This window comes from Dinoponera quadriceps, unplaced genomic scaffold (genome assembly GCF_001313825.1).
Source record: "Dinoponera quadriceps isolate SergipeBrazil2010 unplaced genomic scaffold, ASM131382v1 scaffold880, whole genome shotgun sequence".
Taxonomy (NCBI): Eukaryota; Metazoa; Arthropoda; class Insecta; order Hymenoptera; family Formicidae; genus Dinoponera; species Dinoponera quadriceps.
In genome coordinates, this window is record NW_014555113.1 from 179,830 (window position 1) to 192,049 (window position 12,220).

Here is a 12,220-nt window from a genome sequence, read left to right on the forward strand (position 1 = left end):
TAGCGCGAATCGCGTATTCCCGGATAATAATTACCCGTCCGTCCTTCAGTCGCGAGATATCGAGCCGGGTGCGAGGATAATCGTCCGGATTCCTCCGACCATCGGCACCGAGAAGAAAGTGTTTGGCATCTGCGACTATGATTACACGGTGGAATAATTGTGGTCGGGAAAAGCATTTTTTTTTCTTCTTCTTCTTTGTAGTAACCGCTGCTATAGTCACGTTAACTGTAGCAGGTAACTATATGTCCGAGATAATAAACTTAAACGCTATATCGCCATTACTACTTTCTTGTTGGAACGATAAGAAATATGGCCGGCACCGGTGCCGGCTGTAATTTTAGCGAGATGAACCATTTTTCCTTCCCCTTAGCGAGTTGCCGCCGAATGCAGACGTATTTGTTCGCGCGCGCTTCCTCCTCACAAAATGCAATCGTTGTTACGTTGTTGGCTGCACTAATTACTTACGCGAGTCGCGTAACGCAAATGAATTTGGAACGATTTTATCTGTAAGGTAAATCGTACATCATCCATCACGCGAGCGGAATGTAATATATTTTGTAAGAGAGGAATACGCGTGAAGGTAATCACATTCATTCACGATGTTCCTTCAAGCACGCGGTTGTTTCGAAGAAGCGAACGCTCGGCTTACATTTTATCCGTTTACCCCGAGAGTTTCGTAAGAAACGCAAAGAAATCCCGGCAAAAAGCAAAACAAAACAATCGGGAACGTCCGAACGGGATTGGAGGAAAACGGTGAACCGAGTTGCGTTCGTTCGAGGCGAAACTCACGTTCGTGCGTAGCGAAACGCGGGCGAGAAAAAAGAAAGAAATATTTTTCTCTCGTGTACTCACCACCAGAAATGCCAACGCTACCACCCTCCAGTCCATGGCTAAAATAAAAGAGAAAGTCTTATTAATAACTGGGTCGAATTACCATGAATATGATCGTCCGCGCAAACATCGTTCGCCGTGCGAGAGGCGGCAGATTCGAAAATTCGCCGCTCCTCGCTCGCACTCGCACGTCCGACACCTATTATTTCGCGCGTCGATATTACACAAGTCCCGGGGAGAATTCTTTCGAAAGAAACGCACCTTGGGCACGGCGATCGAACCTGTTATGGAAGGGATTATTACGGAACGTATTACGGAACCGTTCGGAATCGATTACGATCGGAATTATTCAGTTATTCTCTAGATTTTCTCATACATTTTATAGGTGATAATTAAACAATTCCGATCGGGATCAATTCAGAACGAGGCCATACGCGTCCAGTCCCATTCCGCGAGATTCCGAAGTATTCTTTCCCTATCACCCCGTCTCTCTCTCTCTCTCTCTCTCTTTCCCGCTACCAACCGACCTTGTACTCGTTTTCAGTTTTGTTCCACGACCATGCCCCCTCGCACTCGTAATCGTTCATCCTATCAGACTCGCAAAGGAGCGTCCCAACCCTCTCGTCCCGCCTCACATAAATCAGTACGGAACACGAAGAAGAAGGCTCGGTAATTCGCTCCCGGGGTTCGATTCTGCGAATCGGAATCCGACGTGCGGAAGAAAAGAAAACCGACAATCGCGATGCTTCCTCGAGCCATGACGTCATCGTGGGGCGAGGGTTAAGGCCGACCTCGTCGGAGGCGGCAGACGGTGGACGTTTTCAGGTGGGTTAGTAGCCAGGGCCCGTTCGCGTTCGGGTGCTGGCTCGCAGCCGAGAAAGCGACACGCTGATTCGCAAAGGCGGTGGCGGCGGTGCACGATGCAACGTTCACTTTTTAGAGCATCGCGATATAGGCGGCGGCGACGGCGTTGGTACGCGATCGACCTCGACCACCACCAGGCCCACCACCACCACCACCATCGTCACCACATGGTAGACATTTGCGGTGGACGCGGTTGCGAACGCAGCGTTGCGGCCATTTTCGCGGCACCCGCACCCTTTTCGACGCACGACTGGCGCCGTGCCGATCTACCGCGATCTTATCCATCGTTATTCACGAGATCGTTGGGGTCTCCGCCTAGGTCTTGGCGGCGACTTCCACCTTCCTCTTCGCGGTAGGTCGCGGGTACGCGCGTCAAATTCGCGCGGATACCGGCGGTTAAGAATGTGTCCCTCTCAACACAAAGAAGAGGATTTCTTCGGATTTAATGAAAATGTAATGGTTGTCAAAAATAAATTATCTGAGAAAAGTAACGTTGTGTTAGAAAACTATTAAAAAAACTTTTTTGTTTTTCAGTGGAACAATATTTAATACATAATAAAATTAATTTCTTTTTATTCGCAACTAAATATTATTTATCTATTTTCTCTAAATAATATTTGTTTTTTAATAATTGTTTTTTTCTATTGAACATATTTAATTCACTCTACAGTGAAACAACATTTTCATTCGGGCAAAATGATATTCAATATTAAATTATATTATTTATATTAAACGAACAAACCATCAAATAACACTTATACTAAATCCAAACAAACCTTTTTCTTTATGTACGTACACAATTATAAACAAGGATATTTATGATTTATCGTATAATATTTTGTCATTGTTATTGAGAAAAATATTTTATTATCGAAATAAATAAAATATCGTCTATTTTCATTCCTATTTCAATTTCCCTTCTTTGGCGCAACGTCAGCATAAAGAGTTCTTTACAAATAGCCTCTATGCAAATTATTTGTACTAATTGTACACAGACAACGTCGGATGTTTTAAACAAGGTGTGCAATTATTTTGTCGGTGAAAATACCTGTCGCGCAGGTAATTTAGGGTTTCGGCTCGTGTGCGGCGAGCCATGTCGAATCGGAAAAATTCAAGAGCAAGGTAAAACGATGCGGTTGTCCGCCGAAGCAATCTCCGACACTCTTCTGGCTTAGCACGCTTCTATATGCGGGCGTTGAAATCTCCGATGATTTCAACGCCCACATATGGAAGCGCGCAGCACGAAAAGGCTGTGACGCCTCGTATTCTAGACGTATCTGCACGTTTGCACGTGTCTAATCGCATCGAAAATTATGATAATCGCTAAACTGAAAAATTGACGCGATAAACTATCCCGGCTATACTTTGTGAAAGGCGTAAGGTCTAATTCGCCATTCGCAGCTATCACTTTGTCATGTGAATGCGCATAGATATGCTCTTTAAACCTCGCTCCAGAATCGCTTTCCATTTTCGTAATAGCCGATATCGAAATGTCATTCTCACCCACACGAGGCCCCGTATGAGCGATTCGGACCTTGGTAGCGGCATATTTGGTTAAGAATCGCCCACAACGCCGGCGATGCGGCGATGAGCCTAACGGAGAGAAGCCTTGGGCTCTTTTCCGTTGCATAACGTCATTATTAATCTCCTAAGTTGACATTATCCGTCCGGCTGTTAGTCACGCGTTTCTTGTTTCGAATTCTCGCTTATCCGCGAACAATGTCTTTGTTTTGATAATTAAATTAGCGATAATTAATTACTAACAATTAATTATTACCAAATGCAATTGTTGAAATATAATCGTAGGGGACGAGTACTTGGCGCGAATAAACAATCAATTAATAATCCCTGAGTGCATCTATGTATAGAATTCTCGCGTCGTTGCGAAATGTTCATCGCGTGAATGCAAATCGGACGAGCGTGCGAGATAATTGCGCGAACGTTTGTATTGCCGAGCTCATCTCCGTGATTTCTCACAGCATTATCATAACATTATCATTCCCCGTGGCCTATAACTTCCGAGAAGCGTCATGATGCGCGATTGAAAGATATTCCGATTCGCTCGCGCGATATCATCTCCCGGCATTCTAAATGCAGGAAATATATTCCCGCGTGCTTCCGGGGAATGACAATAGTAATCACGGTAAATGGATTCTCACCTGCTGCTCCTTTGCCGAAGTCTCGAGGATAATTCCAGGTTACTCGCGGAGTCGGTTACGACACCGAAAACGCAGCGAGAGACTCTTCCCCCCGTGTGGCTCTGTCGCCAGCAGACTCGTTCGCCAACCAAGCGAACTCACTCGTGGAGCTGAAATGTCGAAGTGCTGTCGGAGCGCACAATTCACCCGAAGGAAGTTCCACGATCAACACGATCGATCGGCCCGTTCGATCATCGGCGATCTCAGCTGCGATAGATCGTCGGCGTCTTTGCGAAGTGTCGAAAACGCGTCCTCACCGGCCACAAAGTCCATCTCCTGTACGTCGACATCCCAAAACTTTGGGAGCTATCCTTCCGCTATGTCCCTCTCCCTTTCTCTCTCTTTCTCTCTCTCTTTCTCTTTCCTGACAATTTCGGGAGCTCGGACGAGCCTGCAATGCCGATGAAGAGCGACGAGATTCAGCGATCGTGCACGCGCTCAACGCATAATTTCGAATAAATTCACCTGCCGCAGAGAATTCATCGCGACGACGGATCTGTCATTTCTGCAGGATTCTATACCGTACGGTGTCAATCAGCTGAATCTGATGCGCGCGGCTCCGCGCGCACGCGCGTTTCGAGCGTTGCGTCTTTTTCGAACGGCAACGCTTTTCGCGCGTCCGACGATAATGGCGATTTTCGTCGGAGCGTCGTTCGGGGGATTGTCGATTCGTTAGTCTCAGTCGCGAGGATCTCGCGAACGGAGCACGGACGGCTGTCTCGCGTGGATGAGGCGCGTTGGATAAATAAGCGCTTGTGTGTGTGAGTGTTGCTATACCGTGTTGTTGGAGCACCTTCTGTCCCGTGGATGTTCGCGCGCGCACGCCTTTCGCGCCCTTTCCTGCGGCCCTCGCTCGTCGTCGAGGCTGGTGGTTCTCCGCTTTTCCTGCTCCACGCTCTTACTCGAACACTGCACTGCACCTGCTGTCGGGCCCGCGGTTCTCCATGGAGCCTAATCGAGCGTGAAAGGACGGCGCGTCGCGGCGGCCGAGTCCGTTACGATCTACGCGAGGCTCGAGACTGAAGTTCGCCACACTTCGTGCTTCCTCATGGGCTGCGCGCGCAAAATGGTGGGGAGAGCGGCGCGATCGTATTGGTCGGAGGCGTACGATTCCTCCGGGCGCGCGAAGGAGATGTCGCGCGCGTCGCCGGTTGGAAGGAGAAAGCACGGCCGACTACGTAGGATGCGGGAGGGCGAAAGAGAGTGAGAAAGAGGGAAGGAGAGAGGGAGGGAGGGAGGGAGAGAGAGAGAGCAGTGATTTAAACTCGGGTTTAAATCTCGATAGGAAAGAGAGACAGTGCGATGAAGGTGTTCGCAGGCGGGTGGGTGCGATAGGCGACGGAACAAGAGGGAGTTCTGCACAAGAGCCGCTTTTCATAGGGAGATAAAGAGAGAGACGAAGGGAACGAGGTGAAAGGAGACAGCGAAAAGGCTGCGTGAGCGAGAAAAAAACGGCGGAGAAGATAGAGCGAGAGAGGGCGGCCGCTCACGGCCGATGCGAGAGACGCGCGAAAGACGGAGACGAGGTCGTGACGCGACGAAGATAAAACACGATGGCGGTGCGCGCGCGTGAGAGAGAGAGAGATAGAGGGGAGAAGGTCGCGCGTCCCTCTCTTTCCCGTTCGATTAACAGGCGTCACGCAGCTACGGTCACGCGAAAAGATGCTGCGGGAATGAAGTGGGAGGACGGTGGAACGCGTCGAGGCGCCGATGGAGGAGAGAAGGAGGAAGACGGAGCGAGTTTACGTCATCGTCTGAATTGGCCGCGCCATCATCGTCGCGATGGTCCTTTTGGGGTGCAGAAATACCCTTCCCTTACCTTGACGCGAGACTCGGAACGCCTCGAAATAGACATTTCTCTCGCAGTTCGAGCCTCAATTTTCGCGATCGGGATGCGGCAGGACTCGGGAGAACTCTGGTTCCTCGTCTGGCGGACGTGAGGCGAGTTCATCTAGCTCGCTGTTTGGACGCGTGCTGAAGAATATTAAGTTGAAATCACACTTCGGAGTAAATCAGATGGACGCGTTCGAATCGACGAGACTGACGGACTACCTGGCGCTACCTAGCGGCGTCGCGAGAATTAACGTCAGCGCTCCTCGGTTTTTCTCGTCGGTGCGTGTGCGCAACACGCGGGGCTGTGCGAAAGTTTTACAATGGCGTTCTTTAATCGTGCTAACCTTAATACGCTCTCTTTGTTAAATCGTTGTTATTGCAAATTCACAACTAGTACGGTAAAATTCAAAGCGAACAAGCGCACCACGGTGTTTTCCAGTGCATTTCACGAAAGGAACAATAGCCAAAGTAAATATAGACTAACCTAACTTTAGCACATAACCGGCAAAGATTGCAAACAACAATGTACAAACTCCTTCGGGAAAATTTCTGAGCTTTGCAATGATCGTTTTGTATATAATATCAATCAATATCCTTCGAATCGATAACCGTGCCTTCGCGTATTGCGATCTCTTCACGTAACCTATGTAACATAACCTATATAACGTTTGTCCGACTGTATTTTACAGGTGAAAAGACGTCGGCTAACACCAAGCTCACAGCATTTGAAGTCGAAATTGCCAAGAGGAGGGATCAAGCATGTCGAAGTATATTGGTACAAGTGTACTCCGTGAATTCTTACAACGATCTCCAAAATTATTGTATTCAATTCGGAACGATTCTGAGTATGCATCACTATCGAAGCAATAAACAACGTGTATGTCAGTTATATTTATATTTTAGCCACAATTATGTGATAATCTTGAGTTTAACAATATTTTTGATGTATACAAGCAGTGTTACAATAATGTATATCGTCTTTTTCCAGAATTATATACTGGTTGAGTTTAACGATGAAGCAACAGTGAAAAAGATTTTATCATCTGCTACCTTTGCAAATTCTGATTTAATTGTCCCAGTAAAATCATCAGTATTGTGGTTTTCTAAAAACCAATTTAGCCAGAAATCACACAACAATAATAAAAATATAATAATAACCGCAGAAAATAATAATTTATATCCTACTGTGAAGCAAATCTCAAATATATTGTACCATTCAAAATCGGTAATGTCATTGATTTGTTGTATACAATTGAAATTTCAATTGGCATCGTGTGAAGCTAATATCTTTATTTTACAGATATCAGGACAAATACTGCATCTGTACGATGCATTGAAATTGAGCGAATTAGAAACAAGACTGAGATTTCATACTGCGCATCATTTAGAAGAATATTTCTCCGGATTATTTTGCAGAATGAAGGTCCTGCCGTTTGGTTCGTCTATAAACGGCTTCGGGAGGAAAAGATGCGACCTTGATTTAGTTCTCGTCCCCGATGCTAATATAGTAAGTACACGGTATTCGAATTGTTCACTTCCTCACTATTGCCACTATACAATAACCAACGAATCTTGCTGTTTATTTATAGAATAACCCCACGAGCAGATTGATATTTCATTCAAAGTCCATGAAATTTAACGAAAGATATGAGGCGAAGGAATTTATGGGAATACTTGCAAACACCATGCAGCACTTTATCCCTGGAATCGAGAACGTACGAAGAATCTTTGAGGCTCGAGTACCCATCATCAAATTCAATTTCGAATACACCGAACTTGAGTGTGACCTAAGCACAACGAACATGTAAGAAGATCTAAGTGTGTTCCTAGTAACATGTAAGAAGATCGAATCGTGTAACTTTGCTGAAACGAAACTCGCACTTCGATATTTTCCTTGTAGGTCCGCTGTGTACATGTCGGAACTGTTGAATCTATACGGAGAGATAGATTGGCGGGTTAGGCCGCTTGTTCTTATGATACGTAAATGGGCGAAGATTCAAGAGATAACGAGCGAGTCACCGGGCCACTGGATAACAAATTTCTCTCTCTCGTTGTTGGTATTATTCTACTTGCAGCAGAAAAATATATTGCCATCGTTAAGAGCGTTGAGAATATACGCGAGTAAGTGAGATGCGCGAACGAATGTTACAATCCTCTCTTGGCGCGATTATTACGAGTTCGAGGCGAAGATTTAAATCTCCAATACGAGCTTATAATAATCTCCCTTCTTTTTTCCTGTAGCATGCGATGACGCTCGTCATTCAGAGAACGGCATCGACTGTACCTTCCTGCGAGACGTCCAGAAATTACCGAACGAATACAAGTACAAATTGAATCAAGACGATTTGGAGCATCTTCTGTTTGGTTTCTTCGAATACTTTTCGACGTTCGATTTTTACATGAAAGGAATATGCATTCGCGAAGGCGTACCGATCAGGAAACCGTCGCACTCAGCGCTTCACATTGTCAATCCGCTCGAGACAACACTGAACGTTAGCAAGAATGTGAGTATCTTCGAGCTGAATCGGTTGACAGAAAAAGCGCACGATGCCATCTTCACGTTAGAGACTTCCGACAAATCCAAATACACCAACTGGGGCATTATGAATTTATTAAAGATAAACAACGTGAACATGGCGAATTTTTCGCAGTTAAACGTTACGGAAAGTCCAAATGTCGCAAATAACTCTCTAAAAAACCATTCCCATGAAATTCCTGAGAAGATCGTAAATGACGATGACATACAGCCGAAAAAGAAAGAAACGGTATGATAGCAGAACAAGTAGCAATGGCGCAATTTGTCCCCGTGGAAATGCAGGGGACAATTGTTACTAATTATTTATAACAATAACTTGGTATTGACTGATTTTGATGATGAAAAAAGAACGAAAATCGAATCATCCGTACACTCGATTGTGAAACGGCCCGTGAACGCATCGTTTCTGACGAAGTCCAGAGCACAGTCGGTGTCCAGTGAGAGAGAGAGGGAGAGAGAGAGAGAGAGAGAGAGAGAGAGAGAGAGAGAGAGAGAGAGAGAGTTTCTGAGAAACATTCTCCCATTGGACATCGGCTGCTCTCCGAACTTGATCAGAGAAAACGTGTGCGTGCAGAGACATTCTCATTGAATTTGTTAGCACAAAGTGCATGATTTTCGACAAGATCGGTGAAAATGGGTGGATCCCTGAAAGGCTTATGGTATATGCGAAAAGAAAGATCGTACACGTTTCCATTGCAAGTAATTATACTCGTTGTATCATAACACGTGCATTGTGCATATAGGAAGGAAATAACTGTGTATGTAAATATGATATAAATAAGTTATAAAAAATCGCAATCAGTCAAATTGATTTATTGGAAATTGTTATTGCCGCTATATCAACCCTGCAAACTTTCCCAACGTCGCGATCAACGCTCTCTCTCTCTTGTTTATCGCGTTTCGTTCCGCTGATGTTTCCAGCGTTAACGCGCGCACGTTGCTTGTAAAATTCAACAAGTGAAATACCGCGAATCGCGTGATCTATGCACGTTACATTCGTCCAATCGAAACGAGATAACGAGAACCATATCGTGTGTGTATGTGTGTGTTCGTCTTGATCACGTCGCAAACGAGTGAGATCAACAACAGAGATACTCGTGTCTCGCGTTACTCTCGACGAGAGAGAGATACGGTATATATAAATCGAGGACATATTTATTAACTTGTATATATATTTTACTATACCAGCAATATTCGACATTTTTCTCATACATGCTCTTACAGTGTACATCCGTTATAATTAAACGTTCCCCTCTCGCAGCCCCCCTCTTCCGAGGGGAGACTCGTGCGGGAAGGAGGATCTTCATTCGATTGAATTCGAACAATAATTAACGATCGCGCCGACTTTCACGAGGAAGGGCCGATTCCCCCCGTAATAGCGTGTTATATTTACGTATCTTTCTCGTTAAGTAATAGCGAATATTATCGTTATAATGACAGTCGATAATGGTATAATTACGGGGAGCGTCCGCGCAACAATGCGCCCCGTCACGCGCGAACATCGAACGACGCGCGCGGAGTTCGCGCTGGGGCGGACGATGTTGCGAGCACGCTCTCAGATTAGGCTATTCTTTTTCACAAATACCGTCGATTAAATTCGTAAATGTATGACTGGCAGTGTTGTTTACTAACTAAGTATTACCGTTTACACTCGACCGGCCGTGTTTACGCGCGGCGTACCTTCAATGGACTCTGCATCGTCGAGTCGCCGGTTGACGTTCGAGCGCAACTGAAATCTCACGGATGTGTGTCGGACCTATCCGGCTCGGCGCAACAGCCTTAAAAGGATCCTGCCAGTCATCCTGTTTTACCGCAAATTTATTAGTACTGTAATCCTCCAAGGAACGTTCCAAAGACGTCCAGAGGACGTCTTACATTCCAAGGACGTTCCCAGGATGTCCCTCTGATAAAATGTGCTGTATGAGTTGTTAACTACACGAAACTAAAAGTCTTTTCTGCACGATTACGGCACACACGTTAATATAGGCGACGACGGTCGACTTTACTCGAAAATCGAAAGAAAGTTTTATAATTTAACTTTCTTCCCACATTAACGCATATATTATAGTTGTGCAAAAGGATTTTTAATTCTGTGCGGCCAGTAACGAGTATAGTACCGAGATATTTGCGATAAAACAGGATGACACTCCAGGATCCCCTTAACACACGAATTTGTACTCCTCTAGAGCTCGCGATGCATCGTGGGAAATCCTCTAGAATGATGCAACTTTACGTGTTGAGACTAGCACATCGGTCTGCGTACGACATGGCGAGAAGAATCGATTCGCATTTATCTTGCGGGGCGACGCGAATAGGTTCCAACTTCGCCAACGAAGTTTCCAAATGGGAACTGGCACAAAGGAATGCGCATTCGATCGAAACGAAGCACAGTCGGCATCATGTACGTTGTATCATTCTCTAGACGGAAAATCACGCGATTTTCAGCCTTATATTCGCAACTCACAAGCTTGAAAATCGCATAAGTAACTCTAATTATAATGAAAGGGTTGTAATGGCTCCAATTATAACAGTTTGACCTTGTGTGTATGTGGAAGGTTGAAAATCGAGTAATTTTCGATCTGGGGAATGGTACAATATATATAATACAGTTTACACGGTAACGGTAATCCGGTTTAGTAACAACTGTAGTTGCAACTGCTTTATGTTCGTGTTTGTTCGCACGAAGCGGTTTTAACTAATCCCCATTATGAGTCCATTTCTATAAAATCGTATGATTGCACAAGCGCACAGGAGACCCCACTAATGCTATCCTATTCTCTAGTGATATCGGAAATTTCCAATCAGGAACATTATTTGTGCATCGTAACTGTTGATAATTTCATGAATTGACAATAATTCTCTAAAGCAGCAGTGCATGATGCACAAGTATTAAAAAATAACGCGTCTAATTGGACATTTTCAATGTTACTATGTCTAGGGACAACATTAATAAAGTCTCTGTACATTACAAGATAAATAAAACCAAAAAGTATGCTCGTTTGAATATTTTTAGATTGGCAATGTCAAAACGATTTTATCGTTTACACGGTTCTTTAAAACCGAATCTACATGTCTACGATTTGTATTAAGATTCGTTACTTGAAACTTGTCTCAGGTGAGATACTCAGACTTGAATTTAGAGCCAAATGTGAAGCCCATGGCGCACACAAAAATGTAAACGGCAAAACTTGAGCAGTAAAAAAATTAACCAATTACAATCGATTATCCTTCGTTCGTAAAGAGAATAATCGACTGTGATTGATCAATTTTCTTATTGCTTACGTTTGTCTATGTACCATAATCTTGAATGTTTTTTTTTAGCTCACTGATGTAATCTCATATATGATTAAAATAGAAAAGCCCACATTTAACTCCAAATTCAGATCTGAATATTTCACATGGGACAAATTTTAAATAACAGCTACGAGCGATAACATATCTCTTCAATAAACAGATATAGATTAACAATCCAGCAAACAGTAACATAACATCAATATTGTGTAATTTCCCACTCAACAGTGTAAATATAATATAACGCGTATAATATAATGTTATGTAACAGTTACATTGTTGAGAAGGGAATTATAACATTGATGTTATATTATTATTGGTTGGTGTTTGCTGGGAACAATCTATGTTACAGTATCGGTGTAAAATATTGTTTGCATATTTTACATTAAAAGTTATAACTATGGTTATTATTAAATCGAATTAGCGTTGCCGTGTAAACGTAATCCGTGACGTCCCGACTGCATACAACGTGACTTGAACGACAGTCCGGAAACGTCAACCGCGGTATCTTTGCAATTATTATTATTGTACATCGCCGTGAGCGCGTTTTCTTCTTCGAGAATACTTCTCCCTCTCGCTAGATTCCTAATCAAGGCTCTACGTGTGTATCAACCGGCCCCGGGCAGGTCGCGTCATCAACAATACAGCGAGCGGATAACACGCTAGT

At 44.4% G+C, this 12,220-nt stretch overlaps 2 protein-coding genes across 3 annotated transcripts in view; one reads left to right on the plus strand and one right to left on the minus strand.

Annotated features, from left to right (window-relative positions):
• LOC106742999 overlaps positions 1-4,930 on the minus strand; it is a 69,520-nt gene extending 64,590 nt beyond the window's left edge. Inside the window, exons 1-2 of the mRNA XM_014616423.1 lie at positions 3,855-4,930; positions 853-890 (exon numbers count right to left, since the gene is read on the minus strand). Coding sequence (XP_014471909.1) covers positions 853-888 — 36 coding nt within the window. The 5' untranslated portion in view covers positions 889-890; positions 3,855-4,930. The remainder of the gene's footprint in view (positions 1-852; positions 891-3,854) is intronic.
• Positions 4,931-5,845: 915 nt separating this feature from the next.
• On the plus strand, positions 5,846-9,073 carry LOC106742998 (poly(A) RNA polymerase, mitochondrial). Of its 2 annotated transcripts, none has more exons than XM_014616422.1 (7): positions 5,846-6,005; positions 6,416-6,603; positions 6,715-6,951; positions 7,027-7,233; positions 7,316-7,530; positions 7,627-7,847; positions 7,968-9,073. In XM_014616422.1, exons 2-7 carry the CDS (start codon positions 6,574-6,576, stop codon positions 8,495-8,497), a joined length of 1,440 nt encoding a protein of 479 aa, XP_014471908.1. In that variant the 5' UTR covers positions 5,846-6,005; positions 6,416-6,573; the 3' UTR covers positions 8,498-9,073. The 2 variants fall into 2 exon arrangements, with proteins under 2 accessions (XP_014471908.1, XP_014471907.1); XM_014616421.1 differs by lacking the exon at positions 5,846-6,005 and adding an exon at positions 6,012-6,194.
• The last annotated feature ends 3,147 nt before the right edge of the window (positions 9,074-12,220 follow it).